At 43.0% G+C, this 19384-nt stretch overlaps 1 protein-coding gene across 1 annotated transcript; it reads left to right on the forward strand.

The window, feature by feature from the left end:
* Window positions 1-48: 48 nt before the first annotated feature.
* Ddx24 (DEAD-box helicase 24) lies at window positions 49-18641 on the forward strand. The gene is made up of 9 exons (XM_027931524.3): window positions 49-148; window positions 1606-2331; window positions 8792-9310; window positions 10299-10452; window positions 10737-11252; window positions 12361-12436; window positions 14876-15064; window positions 16532-16661; window positions 18099-18641. Exons 2-9 carry the CDS (start codon window positions 1611-1613, stop codon window positions 18365-18367), a joined length of 2574 nt encoding a protein of 857 aa, XP_027787325.3. The 5' UTR covers window positions 49-148; window positions 1606-1610; the 3' UTR covers window positions 18368-18641.
* The last annotated feature ends 743 nt before the right edge of the window (window positions 18642-19384 follow it).

Here is a 19384-nt window from a genome sequence, read left to right on the forward strand (position 1 = left end):
AACTTCCTGCGGCAGCGCGCACGCGTGAGTGGAAGCTCCGCCCCGGAACTGCGGTCGACGCTGCAGCTGAGGCACTGCTGTGGTGGCTTCTGAGGCTGCTGACCCGCGCGTGAGGGAGCTGCGGCCCGGTCCCCGCTTTCCCCACGCAGTGAGTACCCGAGCAGAAACCCGGCCGGGGCGGACCCGGGGCTCCTGGCGCGGACCTCGGCGGGCGGCTGGGTTCAGAGGGAGGCCGCCGAGCGCGCAGCACGCGGTCCTCGCGCCCAGCCCCCGTTCTTCGGGCTTCTGCCCCGTGGCCTCGGTTGTGAATAAGCTACAGGGGCGAGAGCGCGGGCCGCGCGGGGGAGCTTCCGTGCAGGTCTCTGCCGCCACCTCGACCCCGTCCTAGTGACAGTCCCCGCCCCCTGCCCACCGCGGTCTCAGCCGGCATCGACCGGCCTCCCTTCGACGGCGGTTTTTGATGTGCGTCACCTTCGCTTGTTAAGTGCGGGACGTGCGTGGCCCCATCCCGCGGACGGGGACACTGAGGCTCCCGGAGGTTGACACGTCCCAGACCCAGGGCTGTCGGGGGTGGGTCCGTATTGCGCAGGATCTGTTAACTTTGACGCGTTAGGTAGAGGCATGGGCCGAGTGCCACCCGAAGAAATTGCGCCTGGACGTTAAGTCACTTAACGTGACGAAAAAGCTGGGTGGGTTTTAACCCGTTTGGTAAAAGCCAGAGGGACGGAACAGGCATTTGCCTTCTTGGTTGAAGGAGGAAGCTCGGTGCACTTTTTTTTTTTTTTTTTTTTTTAAGAGAGAGAGAATTTTTTTTTAATATTTATTTTTTAGTTTTCGGCGGACACAACATCTATATTTGTATGTGGTGCTGAGGATGGAACCCAGCGCCGCGCGCATGCCAGGCGAGCGCACTACCGCTTGAGCCGCGCCCCAGCCCCTCGGTGCACTTTTTAATAAAGCACACCCCAACCCCCAGACAAAAACTCAGATTTTTATTCTGTCTTCCAAATGGCTTAGGAATCAACCAAGCCCCATTCTCCATGCTTTATATAATTTCAGTTATTTGCGTAAAACACAAAACTTAGATATTATCAGGTCCCTTTCCCTTTTTTATAGATGAAAACACTAAGGTTGGGCTGGGGTTGTGGCTCAGCGGTAGAGTGCTCGCCTAGGACAGGCAGGACCTGGATTCGATTATCAGCACCACATAAAAATAAAATGCATTGTGTTGTGTCCATCTACACCAAAAAATAAATATTAAAAAAAAAAAGAAAACACTAAGGTTCAGGAGACAATAAGCAGCCCTGCGCAGGGTCAGGCACGCATTAAATTTTGGGTCTGGAATTCAAACCAGGTTTACCTCATATGCCTTTGCTCCAGTTCCTGTGTCTCCTGTTCCAGGCCAAGCCACCTGTGCTGTGGGTGTATTTCTTTCTCTAGCTTGGAGCATCTTTTCTTGGCTGGAGCATCTTTGTTATAGCCATCTTTGTATTCTTAGTTCTTTGCAGGGCCTGGTACTTGATAGATTGCCCAGAAATTATTTGTTGCTTTAGAACCCCATGCTTTTCAGTCACCAACCTAAAGGAACATTTCTCTCCTTTTTAGCAACCATGAAGTTGAAGGAGACAAAATCAAGGCCAAAGCCACCAAGCCGTGGCAAATTTCAGACCAAAGGCATCAAAGTTTTGGGGAAATGGAAGCAGGTGAAGATTGACCCAAACATGTTTGCAGATGGACAGATGGATGATTTGGTATGCTTCGAGGAACTGACAGATTATCGATTGGTCTCTGCTGTCAAGAATCCCTCCAATCTCTTCTCAAAGGAGAAGCTCAAGAAGAGAAAGGTACAAGCTGGTTCAGAAGAAGAGGAAGGAGAGTCTAGTTCTCCAAAGAAAAAGATCAAATTGAAGAAGAGTAAAGTTGTGGTACCAATTACTGAAGAAATCATTACTACCCAGAAAGACTTTGAAGTCGAAGATGCTGAGCCAGAGCCTCAGGGAGATGACACTATTTGTCCTGATTCAGAGGTAGGGGAGATAGCATCAGAAAGCCCAGAACATACTGTTCCAAAAAAGAAGAAAAACAAAGGGAAAAAAAGATTAGAGCCTTCGCAGAGCACTGCCCCCAAGGTACCAAAAAAAGCAAAGACATGGATGCCTGAGGTACATGACCAGAAGGCAGATGTTTCAGCTTGGAAGGACCTGTTTGTGCCCAAACCAGTTCTCCGAGCACTCAGCTTTCTAGGCTTTTCTGCACCCACACCAATCCAAGCTTTGACTTTGGTACCTGCCATCCGTGACAGACTGGACATCCTCGGGGCTGCTGAGACAGGTAAGGACAGCTCTGGCCAGAACAGGATTGCATCTAGATTGAGTTTGTAGCTGCCAGGTGGGAGAACTAGGGAGAGGGGGATGTTGAGAGCGTAACCAACAAAAGCAGTATAGAATGAAGTAGTTGAGAAGTCAGCCAGGTCTGGTTAAAATCTGCCTTTTCCTGATTTTGATATCCTAGCTTTATTTTTCTAAGCCCTGAAGGCCCCATTATAATGGAGAAAACAGCAGTAATTCTTACATTGCTGTGAAGATTAAATGCTATAGTAAATTTTACACAGTTCTTTGTAAATGACCTGCAAATGGTGGTTTTTTTCTGTTCTTGAGCCTTTCTGAATAGCTCAAAGGACTAATGTAAGGCTAAAATTGGCCTACTGGGGGGGTAAGTAGATGTTCATGAGGTTAAGGAAGTATCATCTTGTTCTCAAGACTTATCCAAATATAGAAAGGGCTGCTTTGGGAGTTGGTGAGTTTCTTGTCATTGATTTGAGTGTGGTGGATAGATACTGGGTATATTTCGTAGGTGTGAAGAGACTTAAATTTCCTAATCCCTTGGGCTAAGATTTTGGGAAACAATGACCTATTGACTGGAGTATATTAGATTACCATCTGGGGAGGCGTTTGTACAGCTTCGAACTATTGGTCCAGCTAGACTAGCAGTATCTGGTAGAAATATAGATAATACAAACTACATATATAATTTTAAATTCCTGGGAGACATTTTTTTAAAGTTAGTAAAAGGTGAAAATTAATTCTAACAATACATACATTCTAATAATACATACGTACAATATTGTACAGTAGCCACCAAAAACTAGACTATCTAGACATGTTGTGCCTTGGGTTTTTGAAATAGTGGCCAAGAAAACTAGGGATATGGTCCTAAGTGAAAGTCATAATTTGAAGAGCAAAGAAACTCCATGAAAAGGGAAATGGAGGTAATAATAACAACTTAGGACATTTACTGGGCATTTAAAATGTGTCCTGAACTATGTCAAGTGCTTTATTTTGATGAACTCAGTTCCCATAACCACCCTGAGGTAGATGACATTATTACCATTTCATAAGTGAGGAAACAGCTTCACAGAAGATAGATGATGTCCCTAAAACTGAAAGGGTGGTAATGTTTGTATTCTAAGGTAGGCCTTTATGTTGTTAAACACTTTGCTGTACTGCTTTGCTATGTGCACAGTCCTGGAACTGGGTCTCTAGAAGGCAAAGGCAAAGTCTTTGTTGTCAGCCGCTATGACCAGAACCTGACATTTGGTTCCATAACACAACTTTCCCATACAATGCTATGCATATGCAAGTCTAAGACTCAAAAAGACTTGGGATAGGCCATGCATTTTGATTGGGGCTGTGGACAGACTGCTGACCATGCAGTAATGAATACATTCTTACTCCCAAAGGATACTGTGAGTTCCTTTGTAAGTCCTTTCCTCCCTGATAGCCCTCCCTCTCCCTCCCACCTACTTGTTTTGTTTTGGTACTAGGGATTAAACCCAGAGGTGTTCTATAACTCAGCCATATCCCCAGCCCATTTTATTTCTTATTTTGAGACAAGATTTCACTAAGTTTCTTAGTGCCTCGCTAAGTTGTGGAGACTGGTCTCAGAAATTTGTGATCCTCTGCCTCAATTGCTGGGTTTACAAGAGTGTGCCGCCATACCTGATCACCCATAGGCTTTCTATCACTGTAAATTCATTTGTGTTTTCTGGAATTTTATATCGTGGGCTCTCTCTCGCCCAGTGAGGAGGTCCATAGAACAGGATGTCAGCAGACTGCATCACAAATCACACTATACACATAGAGCACATTTTTCCATATCTTCGGTTGTATACAAAGTACATTCACAACAATTTGTGTTCTCATACATGTACTTTGGATAATGATGTTCATCACACTCCACAGTCATTTCCAACCCCCTGCACCTCCCTGCCCTGCCCCATCCAGAGTTTCTCCATTCCTCCCATGCTCCCCCTACCTACCCCACCATGAATCAGACTCCCTACATCAGAGAAAACGCATTTGTACCCCTGGGACTGGCCAACTTCATCTAACCATCCTCTCCAGCGCCATCCATTCACCTGCAAATAACATCTGGCTGTTTTTTACTCAGCATAATTTGAGATTAAGCCATGGTATTGCAAATATCAATGGTTTGTTCATTTCTTTTTATTGAGCAATATTCTGATGAATGAATAGAACCTGATTTAACCATAGAACATTTACGTGCTTTTCAAATTTTTCGTTATTAGAAGTAAACAATCGGTATAACAGTCTTTGTCTGGATATACTCTTAGGATTTCCATTGGGCAAATACCTGGGTGTGAAATGGCCAGGTTTTCTGGTAAATGTAACTTTTTAGGAGTTTTCCAAAATGATTATACTATTTTATATACCCACCAGGTACTGGAGTTCAAGTTGGTCCATTTCTTGCGAATAATTTGGTATGGTCAATCTTTAATTTTATTTTAGACTTCTAAAATTTTAGTGTTATTTCCTTGTGGTTTTAATTTGCATTTCCCTAGTGATGAATGATTTTGAGCATCTTTGCATGTGTTTGTCATCCATACCACCTACTTTGCTGATGTCTCTTTATTTGAGAGTTCATTATGCTTTCTAAGTACATATCCTTTATTGGATATGTGACTCGAAATTTTTTTCCCCTAGTATATGGCTTGTCTTTTCATTTTTTTTAGCAGTGTTTTTTGAAGAACAGAAGGTCTTTGGGGCTGGGAATGGGGCTTAGTGGTAGAGTGCTTATGTAATCTTTCAAGGCCCTTTGTTTAATCCCTAGCACTGCAAAAAAAATAAGATAGGAAAAAAAACCTTTTTTTTTTACTTTGATGGAGTTCAAATTATCAACTTTTTCTTCTGTGGATGGTGTTTTATCTAATAACTCTTTGCCTGAGTCAAGATCACAAAGAATTTTTTCCTGTTTTCCTCTAGAAGTGTCACTCTTCTTTAAGTCTTAGCTTTTAAGTTTTTTGTTTTAAGCCTTATGTTTCAGTCTGTGATTCTTATTGACTTAACTCTAATGTATGGTAGTGATCAAAATTATTTTTGTTTTTTTACCTATGGATATTTAATTATTCTAGCACCATTTATTGAGAGACTATTCTTCCCACTGAATTGGCATATTTGTTGAAAATCATTGATCTACTTGTCTGTATCCATCAGTACTATCTCATTAACTTGCTTGTAGTAGCTATAAGTTTTAAATCAGGTTTTTGTGATTTTAAGCTTAGTCCTTCTTAAAAGTACTGTTGGTTATTTTAGGCCTTTGCATTCCCATATGAATTTTAGAATAAGTTTATTAAAAAAGCAGGGTGATATTTGGATTGGGATTACATTGATTATAGAACGAATTTAAGAAGACAAATGTCATCTTAATATTGACTCTTCCAACCCATGAAAGTGGTATATGCCTCCATTTCAAATTTTCTCAGCAATTTTTTGTTTTCATTGTGTAGATTTTGCATGTTTGTTGTTAGATTTACCCTTAAATATTTCATGTTGATGTTATTATAAATGGTAATTTCCCCCACACACACATACCAAAAGTGAAACTAAACATATTCCTGGGATAAACTGAACTGGTCACAATATATTCTGTTTATATATTATTGAAATTGATTTGCTAAAATTCTGCTGAGAATTTTTAGATTTATTTTTCTGGGATATTTATCTGTAGTTTTCTTGTAATGTTTTTGTCTGGTTTTGGAAATTCAGTAATACTAGCCTCAGAATGACTTTTGAAGTATATCCTATGCAGTTATCTGAGAGCTTTTTAGAATTTTTTTTTCATTCTTGAATATTTGTTAAAATTAATTTGGGTAGCCTATACTTTTCTTTGTAGGATAGTTATTAACTACAAATTCAATTTTCTAAACACTAAAGATACGTAATTTTCTTTGTGATAATTTTCTACTTGCAGTTTTATTAGATTTTTTGTTTCATGTATTTGAATCATATTTTTAGGGGCATAATGTTTTATGGATTAAAACATTATCATATATTCTCTAAGTGAATTGGTTCCTTTTCTTTATCCCTGATAATAATTTTTGCTCTAAAATCTGCTTTGGTATAAATATAGCTATTCCTTGATTAATGATACTATGGTGTGTCTTTTTTCCATACTTGTATTTTTGAAAAACTTTATTTAATATGGGTTTCTTGGAGTTGGCATATAATTTTATCTTTTTTAATCTAACAATTTCTGCTATTTAATTGAATTATTGAAATCATTTATATTTAGTGTGATTATTGAAAATAGTTGAGTTTAAATGTGTTGTTTTGGTATTTTCTATTTGTCACAATTATTCTTTGTTCCTTATTCCTTTTTCACCTATGAGGGATTGGGGTTTTTTTTTTTTTTTTTTTTGTGACACCACAATTGAGTATTATCTGAAATGGTTGAGACTGGAATTGCTTTAGATTTTGGATTAAAAAAAAAAATGTGTCTACATAATGAGATAACTTGGGAATGGAATTCAAGTCTAAACATGAAATTCATTTATATTTCATATATACCTTAACACATAACCTGGAAGTGATCTTATTCAAAGTTTTAGTGCACTTGTTTTTTGATTTCCACCTGTCACATGAGGTCAGGTGTGCAGTTTTCTACTTATGGTGTCATGTTGGCACTCAGAATATTTCGATGTTGAAGCATTTTGAAATTAAGGTTTTTGAATTAGGGATGTTTAACCTGTATTAAGATCTGTTTTGGGGACTGGGGTTGTAGCTCAGTGGTAGAGTGCTTGCCTAGCATGTGTGAGGCACTGGGTTCGATTCTCAGCACCATATACAAATAAGTAAATAAAGGTCCTTCAATAACTAAGAAAAAAATTAAAAAAAAAAAAGATCTGTTTATACCTACAGAACACTTGTGACATCCCATGTTGTGTGGGTTCTTGCCACACTGACATCCTATTCTTCAGATCTATCAGTGGGATGCCCCTACAATTCAGTTAAATTCTCATGCTGTCTACCTGGAGTTTATGTCATTACTCTAGGTTTAATGACTCAGTCCAATATGATTGTCCCCACTCCAGGTGCTAATCCCATACTATGTGAAGTACTGCTTCACTTGGTGGTAAACTAATAGATAAAATATATATACTGTGAATCCCAAAGCAACCTCTAAAAAAACATAAAAAATTATAGTTAATGAAATGATTAAGGAAATAAGATGGGATCTGTGAGGCTGGGGTTATGGCTTAGTTGGTGGAGTGCTTGCCTAGCATGGGTGAGGCACTAGGTTCAATCCTCAACACCACATAAAGATGAATGAGTGAAATAAAGGTATTGTGTCCATCTGTAACTAAAAAAAATATTTTAAAAAAAGATGGTATCTGTGAACATATATTTCCTCTCTGTACCCAGTTCCTGGTACAGAGTTTGTAAAACCTTTGTAACTTGCATCTTTTCCAGTATTTGATCTTGGTCCTCCATTCCTCCTATTAGACCTTGTAAGACCCTTACAGTCTCTGGACCAATGAGTATCTTTGTATGTTAATAAGATGACTTGGCAGCTGGAGTCCTTAGATAACTTCAGGATGGGAGCTGATTGTCAGAATAACCAACCAAGTGATCAGAGGGCTGGAACTTTCACTCTCTTCCTCCTGGCCACCAGGGAGGAAAGAAGGGCTGAAGACTTGAGTTCAGTCACCAATGGCCATTGATTTTATCAGTCATGCCTACATAATAGAAATACCATAAAAACCCTACGACAGTATTTTTGGAGTTTCTAGGCTGGTGAATTCATAGAAGGTGTGCCAGAGAGGTATATGGATGCTTTGTGCCCTATCACCTCCCCCTATCCCAGTACTTTGCCCTCTATAGCTCTTCAGTGCAGCTTTTCCTGAGTTAAACTTTCTGAGATTCCCCCATTGATGCCTGAAACTGCACGTAATACCGAACCTACCCATATAGTGCTTTTTCCTGTACATATATACTTAACGGATTTAATGCCTTTTTCATCTTAAGTAAGTACTTACTATGCATTGGGGCCATAATTTTTATAGTTTGAAGTACAGCAGCAAAATAACATGGATTTCTTTCTCTTTCACAATTTCATGAATAGATTTCTTCTTACTGTGGATCTTAACAGCCTCATTTTTTTCTCCCCCTTTAACTAAGTTGAGAACTTTCACCTTTTCAATGAAAGGAAGCACTTTTTTTTTTAGTTCTCGGCAGACACAACATCTTTGTTTTTTGCATGTGGTGCTGAGGATTGAACCCGGGCCGCACGCATGCTTGGCAAGCGCGCTACCGCTTGAGCCACATCCCCAGCCCCAAGGAAGCACTTTTATAGTTTTCCTTTGGCATATCTGAATTCCCTGCATTACTACTTTTGTACTTTAGGACCATTGTTAAGTTAAATAAGGGTTATATGAATGCAAGCAACAGCATTTAAGTTGATGACTATTTTCTTATTTTGTTTTACTTCTAAGGAAGTGGGAAAACTCTTGCCTTTGCCATCCCAATGATTCATGCAGTGTTGCAGTGGCATAAGAGGAAACCTTCACCCATCCCAAGTAACACTGGAGTGCCACTTGGAGAGACTTCAGCTGGAACTGAGACTGGATCACCAAGTGAGGCCACTACTGGGTCTGGAATGTTGCCTGATGAGACAGTAATTGAGAGTGAAGCTCTGCTCCCTGAGGCTGGAACTGAGGTCGGAGGCAAGATCAGTGCCTCAGTCTCTGACCAGGCACCATTCTGTGATGATGATGCTGGTGAAGGCCCTTCTTCCCTGATCACAGATAAGCCTGTCCCCAAACAGAATGAGGACAAAGAGGAAAAGCTTGATGAAGAGCAGACTGGAAAGTTAAAACAGGAGTTGGTAGATAGCAAAATTGCTCCCTGTAAATCACATCCAAAGCGTCCTCTGCTTGGCCTGGTTCTGACTCCTACTCGAGAGCTGGCCGTCCAAGTCAAACAACATATTGATGCTGTGGCCAAGTTTACAGGTGAGGTTTAGTTTCATTTAATATGTTTCCTGAGCAAATCCACATGCCAGGGATGAAGATGAATAAGCTGCCGTTCTTGTCAGCTAGGAGAAACCTTTCTCCTGGAATTAAGCCCTAAAGAAAATTAATTGAGTGACATTTTCTCAGTCCTCCCAACAGTACTACATAGCTTAAGTCATTCTAGATACATAGGAAAACAGTTAATATGTTGGATATAATGGATGCTTAGGTCAGGGGTTAGCAACACAGCTTGCTATAGTAAGTAAAGTTTTATTGGAACATAACTGCACCAGGGGTTACATATGGTTTGTGGCTGCTTTTGTACTATAAAGACAGAGCGGAGTAGAGTTAGTTATGACAGACCATCTGGCCAGTGAGGTTGCTAATGACTCCCCCCCTCCCAAAGTTTGGTGACCCATGCCTTAGAGTAAGACCTTAATTTTCTCAGGGGGCTCCTTTGAGGAAGGAGATTTACAATGGAAATTTGGTTATCAAGTTGTCGTTATTCACACTTTATCTGCATTATCCTCTGTTCATTCGTTTGTTGAATACTGTGAGAAGTCCTCCATTAGAGAGAAAAACAGCGCACTAGGCATTAGAGGAACTTCACATTAATGCTAATGAGGGGAATGGGAAGGGTTTTCAGAAGGTATGTCAGAGCTGCAGGTAACATCTTTCCCAGCATTGTAGTGCAGCACTGCTCATGTTTCCCAGAGCTTGACTGGGTTCAAATCCAGACCTTCTGTTGTGATTGGAGGGAGGAAGTAGAAAAAAATGAGATTGGAGAAGTAGGCAGGCCCAGGTCACAGAATACTTGGATAATTCCTTTAGGAGTAGGTTCAGCACTCAGGCCAGTACTATCTTTTAGCACTTCTGGAAGTGGGGGGCAGTTCTGGTGACTGGGCCATTCTGGGGGTGCTATATTAGCCATGTAAAAGAATAAGCAGCCAGACTGAATAATAGCATCCCTATGTTTTCTGTCCTATAGGAATTAAAACTGCTATTTTGGTTGGTGGCATGTCCACACAGAAACAGCAGCGAATGCTGAACCGCCATCCTGAGATTGTGGTGGCCACTCCAGGTCGGCTGTGGGAGCTAGTTAAAGAAAGGCACCCTCATTTGAGCAACCTTCGGCAGCTCAGGTGAGAAATGGTACCTCTTCCTTTCTACTTTACCCACTCTGAAGTGAGCCTGAGGTGACATGATGCTATGTGCAATGCCTTCTCCCTGTCAAAAGAATGCCACAGGATAGTACCAGCCAGGCCTAGGCCTTTAGAGAGCCAAGCATGCAAAGGGAGGCCCTGGTAGTGACGGTGGGGTGCCTGCATGTGTGAGTGTGTGTGTGGTTGGGGTAGGAGTAGAGTACTGCTGTATGATTTCTGTGACCCACCACCAACCAGTGATGTGGCTCTTTCTGGATCTACAGGTGCCTGGTAGTGGATGAGGCTGACCGAATGGTTGAGAAAGGTCATTTTGCTGAGCTCTCACAGCTGCTGGAGATGCTTAATGATTCCCAGTATAATCCAAAGAGACAGACACTTGTTTTTTCTGCCACACTGACACTGGTACATCAAGCTCCAACTCGAATCCTTCATAAGAAGCACATAAAGAAAATGGACAAAACTGCCAAACTTGACCTCCTCATGCAGAAGATTGGCATGAGGGGCAAGCCAAAAGTCATTGACCTCACAAGGAATGAGGGTACAGTTGAGACACTGACGGAGACCAAGATCCATTGTGAGACGGACGAGAAAGACTTGTATCTGTACTACTTCCTGATGCAGTATCCAGGTCGCAGCTTAGTGTTCGCCAACAGCATCTCCTGTATCAAACGGCTCTCTGGGCTCCTCAAAGTCCTGGATATCATGCCACTCACCCTGCACGCCTGCATGCACCAAAAACAGAGGCTCAGAAATCTGGAGCAGTTTGCCCGTCTGGAAGAGTAAGTCAAGAGCCTGTCTCCATGGGCTGGGGATATAGCTTAGTTGGTAGAGTGCTTGCCTCGCATGCATAAGGCTCTGGGTTCAATCCCTAGCACCACCAAAAAATAAAAGCCTGTTTCCAGAGACTGGGCCAGAGGGCCAGGCTGGTAGGGAGAACAGTGGAAGCTACTTTCTGTCATAAAGTCTTTATCTATAGAAGGTAGTTTGTTTTGTCGCTCAGTCCCGCACAGCATTGGCAAGGTCACCCTCATTTAGTATTTGGTTGCTATTAATGTCTTACAGAAACTTTCAAAGAGTAGGTGATAACCTACTCTTATTGAACACACAGACATAGTCTTGTGCTGGCACTTTAGATGCATCTCCCCATTGTTTTACTTATCTTAACATCCTTGAGAATCAGCAGAATAAATTCTGCCAAGAGCAGAGACTTTGCAATCAGAATACCTGGGATCAAATCTTGGCTCCTTTACTTGTATATGGTCGAGTTTTTTAACTTCTCTATGCTTCATTTTCTCATTATTAGGATAATAATAGAAAGTACCTCAGGGTTGTTATAAGGATAAGGTGGTTGAAAATTTGTTCATGTAAAATGTTTGGAACAGTTTCTGGCATATAGTATGTGCATACTAAATATTATCTTTAATAATTGCTAGTCCAGCTGTCATTTGTTTTCATTGTCACTATTTTCATTTTATAAATGAAAAAAAAAATGAGATATAGAAAAGCTGATCCACTTACCCAAGTTTTTTCAGCCTAGAAGTATAGAACTGGGTATCAGACAAGTCTGTCAGACCCTAGGGCACATGTCGTTTGTCATTTGCCTCATTCACTTCTCTGGAGGAACCGGGGGGCCTTATGTCATCACAGAGTGTAGCATGTTAGTCGGGTCAGTGGGATCCAGATTTGGATCCTGGCCTATGCACCTGAATAGACCTGTCTGTACCTTGGGAAGCTAATTTTTCTGAGCTTCAGTTTCTTTACATGTAAAAGGAGACAATAGTATTATCTTGTAGGGTGGTTGTAAGGATTATGGAGTGCTCAGCAGATAGTGGGAATTTAAATAATGATTGCTTTTAGTTATAAATGTGCTTTCCATCTCCACCACAGCTGCGTTCTCTTGGCAACAGATGTGGCAGCCCGGGGTCTGGATATTCCTAAAGTCCAGCATGTCATTCATTACCAGGTAGGGATATCTGGGGGTTTGAAAGCATCTTCCTACATTGAATGGGGAATTTAAAGCAAAGTTTGGAGGAAGGAGGAGAAATTATTGTTCTGAGGCCTCCACAACAGGTAATAACCACTAGCATCTAAAAACCACTGATGTCACTGATAAGATTCAGTCTCAGAAGTTGTAGTCCAATGTCAAAGAGCCCTTCCCTCCAAGCTACTTAATATCATCAAGTTAGAATCTTAGTGTTTTCCATGCAATGGAAAATATATAAGTTAAGTTTTCTGTTGCTATTATAGAATACTTCAGACTGGGTAATTTACAAAGAAAAGCAGCTTGTCTTGGCCCATGGTTCTGGAGGCTAGAAATAGAAAGTCCAGTATCTGTTCAGCTTCTGTTTGGGAGCCTCAAGGTGGAAAGGTGTAATAAGCAGGCAGCATCTGCAAAGGGAAAACAGAATAGAGACAACCATGCTTTGTAACAACACATTTTAGTCCCTTGCAAGCAAGAACTCGTTCCCTTGAGATGGCATTAATTTGTTCATGAAACCTCCACCCAAACACTTCCCACTAGGCCTCACTTCTAACACTGCTGAACTGAGGAATTAAGACACAACTTGAGTTTTAGTAGAGACAAACCATGTTCAAACATGTCAGCATATCGAATGGTTACCCTGATGTAGAAAAGTGTGAAAGTATTGTAGTTAAGATCTCCTTTGGCTTAAATCCCATCTTTGTAACCCTGAACAAGATATTTAATCTCTCCGTTCCTCAGTTTTCTTTTTTGTTAAATGACAATTATTGTAGTATCTAATTTGTAGGATTCTCATTAAGGTAAAATAAGGTAATTCATGGAAAGAGTTTAGGAAACCACCTGTCACATCAGAAGCACTTACTAAATGTTAGCATATGTTGGTAGTAGCAGAGATATTAGTGTAAGCTTGTAGTTGTGGCTAGGAGTATGTGTTCCAAAGCCAACTGCCAGGTTTGCATTCTCCACACTCATGCCTCATAGTTGACTGGCTTGGGCATATTATTATAGTACTCCTGTTGCAGAATCATTGTAAAATGGAACTAATAATGCTGCCTGCCAGAGAGGGTGGTTATGAGAACTGAATCGAGCTGCTGATGAAGCACCTATAGTGTAAGTACTCGATAAGTGGTAGTTATTATGATATCTTTATTATTATTTTTCCTCTTTTAATTCTTCTTTGCTCTTATAAAAATATTTTAGGGTACTAGTTTCAGTTTAGCAAATCTCTGCTTCTGTTTGGGGAAGGGGCTATGGGTTAGTCTTTGTGGGAAATACCAAGGTGAACCTAATACAGCATCAGTTCTTAGGAGGTGTCAAGTCTAGCAGAACGAGTAGATGGCCATCACTGTGATTTAAGGCAAAAGGTATTAGAAAAGAGGTAATTTCTAGTTTGGGAGATGGGAAAGTGCTTTCCAGAGGTGCGTGGCATTTAGTTCAGAGGACATTGGGCTAGAGTTTAAAGAGGGATATGTTTAGAGAGGAGTACTTGAGTAGTTGCTGAGGATGGAAGGAAATGCACTGGGGGCAGGTCACTGAAGGACTTTTATCCTGTAAGTGAAGAATGGCAAATAGATCTTATTTCTAGAGCCATTAGGAGCAGATCATTCTAGAATTTTGTATTGAAAACAATACTGAAATGCAATCTGGGCCCAGTGGAGAAGACTCTGTGTTTCATTAATGGTGTTTGCCTTGAGGCTGGGGGAGAGAGGGGTGTCAGCACCATGCCACATTATCATGGGTAAACATCCGGTATATGTTGGAATAGAGGCAGTGTAGCCTAAGAGCATGGTCTTTACTGCTGAGCTGCTTCATAATAAATCCCGACTCCACCACTTAGGTGACCAAGGGGGGGTTGTTTTGATCTCTCTGGGTTAGATTCCTGGTCTATAAAATGTGGATAATCATAAAGTATTTCATATTGTTATTATAAGGAATAAATGGGATAATACATGCAAAGTGCTTAGAATTTTCTGGCACAATGCAGCTACTCAATAAATGTTGGTGTTAGTACCATCAGTCAGTCACCTGTGCAAAGTTAACGAAGAACCTGTGGAGTTTCTTTAGCTGGAAGAGATTATGATCAGAGATGAGACTCAAGAAGATGACACTGTCAGCTCAGTCCAAGGCAGGAGCAGTAGGAGTATGGAGGACTAGAGATCAAATAAGAAGGGACTGTCATGGTCTACCTGAGTAGGCAGAAGGACCTGAGCCAGGGTAGGGGGCATGGTAGAGCAAAGCATGCACAATGAATGGGCTAATCCTAGGGACAGTTTGAATGTGGGCCTAAGGGAGAAGGTTCGTGATGCTAGAAAGATTTCTACCTACCTGGCTGGCTTGGAGGAGGGTTTGGTTTGGGGATCTGGCCATGAGGGGAAGAACAGTATTTGGCACCAGGTGCTGACCCCAGTTCCTGCTTGGCAGGTCCCTCGCACCTCAGAGATTTATATCCATCGAAGCGGACGAACTGCTCGAGCCACAAGTGAAGGCCTAAGCCTGATGCTGATTGGGCCTGAGGATGTGATCAACTTTAAGAAGATTTACAAAACCCTTAAGAAAGATGAGGACATTCCACTGTTCCCTGTGCAGACAAAATACATGGATGTAGTCAAGGTAAAAGAAAAAAATTCAAACCCCAGTGCTAAGAGGGAACCCTCTACTCCTCACAGAGCACCTTACCTGAGATTCCAGCATCCTTACTCTTGGAAACCAAGGTTATGTCCTGCACACAGCTGAATGGGGGAATCTGTGAAAAGGGAGAAAAGGGGAGTGACCAAAGGTATGAGGTATATTCTCCCTCATCCATTTTTTTCACTCTGGTCCCAGGTCACACCTCCATCTCTACTAGAGAGTGCAGTGGGCTTGGCCAAATGGGTTTCCTATCAGAGGGCTGTGAGCAGCAAGTTAAATGTGTCTCATTGAAGTAGATACTAAAGATTTTGGGGGGCTGGTTATGTGGCTTAAGTGGTAGTGCGCTCGCCTGGCATGCGTGCGGTCCAGGCTCGATCCTCAGCACCACATACAAACAAAGATGTTGTGTCCGCCGAAAACTAAAAAAAATAAATTAAAAAAAAAAAAAGAAAAAGATTTTGGTACATCCCTGAAACAGAAGCCAGTAAATCCTGCCTTGGAAGTTCATGCTAACTCAGTGGCACACATTTGTGAGTGATGCTTACTGTGGACCACAGTGTGTCAGGGACCAAAGCAAAGTGGGTTCTCCCCAGGAGTTCACCAGCCTGTGAGCAGGCCTGTCCGTGCTAAAGTTCAGGTACCAATGGAGCACTGTGGTGTTAGTTGGTATGTGGCTACTGAGGGACCAAAGGCATTGAATGGTTCAAGGACTGGTGTCTACTCTGGCTCCAAAGGAATATTAGCTCTGTGGGGAAAGGTGGGGGATGATGGAAAGGTAGAATTCAAAGAGAATTCCTTATAAGGAGGACTGAAAGCCACCCTTGCTTTTCATGGTTCTTGACTCCTGCATTACATGATCTCTCCCATTTGGGGAGGACGGGGAAAGATTCTTGTCACTGTAGTCTAACCCCAAAATTATGAGGAGAGTTGTAGAACTAGCTGTGGCCTCTCCCCCTACCTGTAGGTTGGCAGTTGGGTTGGGCTGGACTTCCAAGGAGACATTTAGGGTTTATCCTTGGGAGAGCTGAGGCCTGTGATTGGATATGTGCATGTGTGTATAGTGATTGCCCTCTGGGCTTTTATCAGGTTTATCAGGAACCCAAGCAGATGCACTTCAGTAGGAGCTGAGCTGCATCTCTCTGACCACTTATCTCAGGAACTTTTGAGGGGTAGGTGGATTGTGCCTGGGATTGAACTCAGGAACTCGACCGCTGAGCCACATCCCCAGCCCTATTTTTTATTTTATTTAAAGACAGGGTCTCACTGAGTTTCTTAGCACCTCTTTTGCTGAGTTTGGCTTTGAACTCATGATCCTCCTGCTTCAGCCTCCCAAACCACTGGGGTTATAGGCCTGTGCCACTGTGCCCGCTGGAAATACAATTTCAGTGAGACTTTGCTTCCCACAGACCTGAACTCCCATCAAATGAATACTGTGTTCTTTTCCCCCAGGAGCGAATCCGTCTAGCTCGACAGATTGAGAAAGCCGAGTACCGGAACTTCCAGGCTTGTCTGCACAACTCTTGGATTGAGCAGGCAGCAGCTGCCCTGGAGATTGAACTGGAAGAAGAGATGTATAAAGGTAAGTCCTTTGGGCTGGATGGGAGTTAAGGAAGGATTCAGCTTTTCCTTTTATCCCTCAGCTTTTGCCTTGTCAGAACCATCTATACTGCTGTGAGCCCTGTCAGAATCAGCAGAGCCCTTTCCTCCTTTGCTGGTGGTCCCTAATCCCAGATGAACTGGATGTCCTTGGCCTGTCTGTTCCTGTCTCACCTGTCTGGAGCTCTAACTGCCTGCGTCCTGCATTGGACATGCATAGTGCAGGGATCAGGCCCTCTCATCAGGCAGCCCATGTTTGCTGCCAGCCCATTCCCTTAACTGACTATGTGACCAGTCAAGCCTCTCTGCTGTATCTTACTTTCCTCATCTATAAAATGGAGGTAATAAACTACTTCATAGGATTGAAGATTGATTAAGGAGTATAAAGTGTGTATAACAGAGCCTGGCAAACAAAGTCTATGATACTTCTTAAGTTATATTTATCATTATGATTACTACTATACCTATCTTCCACACTGACAAAGCATTTCTGTGTCACCATCTCCTTTGATCTTGTCCACAAGATTGATGGCATGAATAAATCAGAATTACTAGAGGCTCACAGAAAGAGGGGATTTGTGTTGTGAAACAGCTTCCCCACCAGCAGTGCCTGAGCCCCCTCTATATGGATTCAGACTGTGGGTCTGCACAGTCCCTGCTTAGGAAAACTTCAGAGTCTCAGAAGCAGAACCGCATCTAGAATTGATGGCACCAAGGTTCCTTCCATCCCATCAAGGATGCAGCTGAGCTGAGTTGATGGCATCCTAGTGTCAGAGGCCGCAGCTTCAGAAACAAGCTTACTGCTGTCCTTTCATGGAAGCCAGGAACCAAAGCATTGGTTGTGATGACAACAAGCAAGTTCTTGTAGCTCAGGCCTGGGGTTTAGGTGAAGGTGTGGAGGCCCTGGCCTTCCCTCCTGAGGACATGACAGGGATAGAGTCCTTTGGCTAGGTCCACCTCTGCACATGCAGTCCCAGCACTGGGTGAGGTGCAGGAGGGCCAGGCTGCAGAGAAATATTCACTGACTCCTGAGGGATTGGTGGTACCAGTCATGTTGCCAGGCCCCAGATGGGCAGTAAGTGGAGGCAGGAAGGAAGCCCATCTGCCGCTGGAGTCTTGCATTCTGGTCTGTTTGCCAGCTAGCTCTGTTTCCGTAGGCAAGTGACCCCTCTAAATCCAAGCAGCCTTTTCTGTAAAATGAAGATGATTTCTTTCTTAGAAGGGTTTTATAAGGAATAAAGGACAGGGTGGTCCTGTGTATTCCTCCTAAACAGAAGTCCACGCTATTCACAGATCCCATCAAGCTAACTTGCCTTCCTAAAAGATTCTGGAAGGTTTACATTTTTTATTGTATTATCCATTGAAGGAAACATGCTTCTGTGCATCCTAGTAAATATGAGCTTGTTTGTGTTCCCTCCAGGAGGAAAAGCTGACCACCAAGAAGAGCGTAGGCGACAAAAGCAGATGAAAGTCTTGAAGAAGGAGCTTCGTCACCTGCTCTCCCAGCCATTGTTCAAAGAGGACCTGAAAACCAAGTATCCCACTCAGTCTGGCAGACTGCCCCAGCTCACAGCTGCCCCAAGGACTGGCGAGTCAGCACTGAGCTGCCTCTCCAAACAGAAGAAGAAGAAGAAGAGGCCAAAAGAGCAGCAGCAAGGACTGCCGCAGCCAAGTACAAGTGCAGAGTAACTGCCCCTGGTCAGTGTTGGTGTCTGCACATGGTGTCTGTTCTCTGGTTGTATGCAAAAAGCTTCTTCCCACCCTTGTGCTTCACTCAGTTTCAACCCATTAGGAAAATTTCCTGCTCTTTCCCCATAGCAGGAGGGGTCTCAGGCAGGTTTACATTGTTTTGGAGTAAATCCTGCATAGCAGCTTGTTGTTCTGTATTCCAATGTATACAGGCTTCTTATGTGTCACAGGCTTCTTTGATTTCCTGAATTAAAAACAATGGTCAGAGACAGAATGTCTTCTTATATTTGTAGCCAGGAAATGGGGTGTGCAGTTTCCTAATTAACTCAGTGGTTCCCCTGGGTCAGCACAGTGCTAGTTCCTGGAGAGGGTGGGAACCGTATCGTAGGCCTTGGCAGCTGGTCACTGGAGCACATTGCTCTGAGACCTCAGCACATATTCCTGCCCTTGGCCATAGCGGCACCCTACCAGCCACCTAGCTCTGGGCCATTCCCTGCTGGCCAAAACAGCTTTCCCCTCAACCTGGATGCCTGTGCACTCTCCACCCTGCTGTGTCCTCCAGGAGCAGCAGTGCTCTCCCTGCAGTGCACTTCAGTGCCCTGGTCCCTCCTCAGAGCACCTGCTGTAGCATTCCCTGGGCTGAGGTCCAGGGTGACTGGGCCCTTGAGGCTTGCATCAGACCTGGTGTAAATTTGTGCTGAGGGAACGAATGTCCTGGTGCTGTCCCAGCTTTGCCCAGGGTCATTCCCTACGGGAGCACCCATAGCTGCCACAACATAGGAGGAGCACAGATCTCTGCACAGCTCATCTGGATGTTCACGCAGAGCACACCTGCTTGGTCCACGGGGCCCTATGGGTTTGAAGAGGGTACACAAGAGGACCCTGGCCTCCCTCAGCCTTGAAAGTTTGGGAGGATGGCAGCAGGATTCCCTGAGCCCCTCTGGATAAATGACAGGACACTTGGCCTTATGCCTGAACAGATTCAGGTAGCACTGTCAACTAAGTGCCAGCTGTTAT

This window comes from Marmota flaviventris, chromosome 2 (genome assembly GCF_047511675.1).
Source record: "Marmota flaviventris isolate mMarFla1 chromosome 2, mMarFla1.hap1, whole genome shotgun sequence".
NCBI lineage: Eukaryota > Metazoa > Chordata > Mammalia > Rodentia > Sciuridae > Marmota > Marmota flaviventris.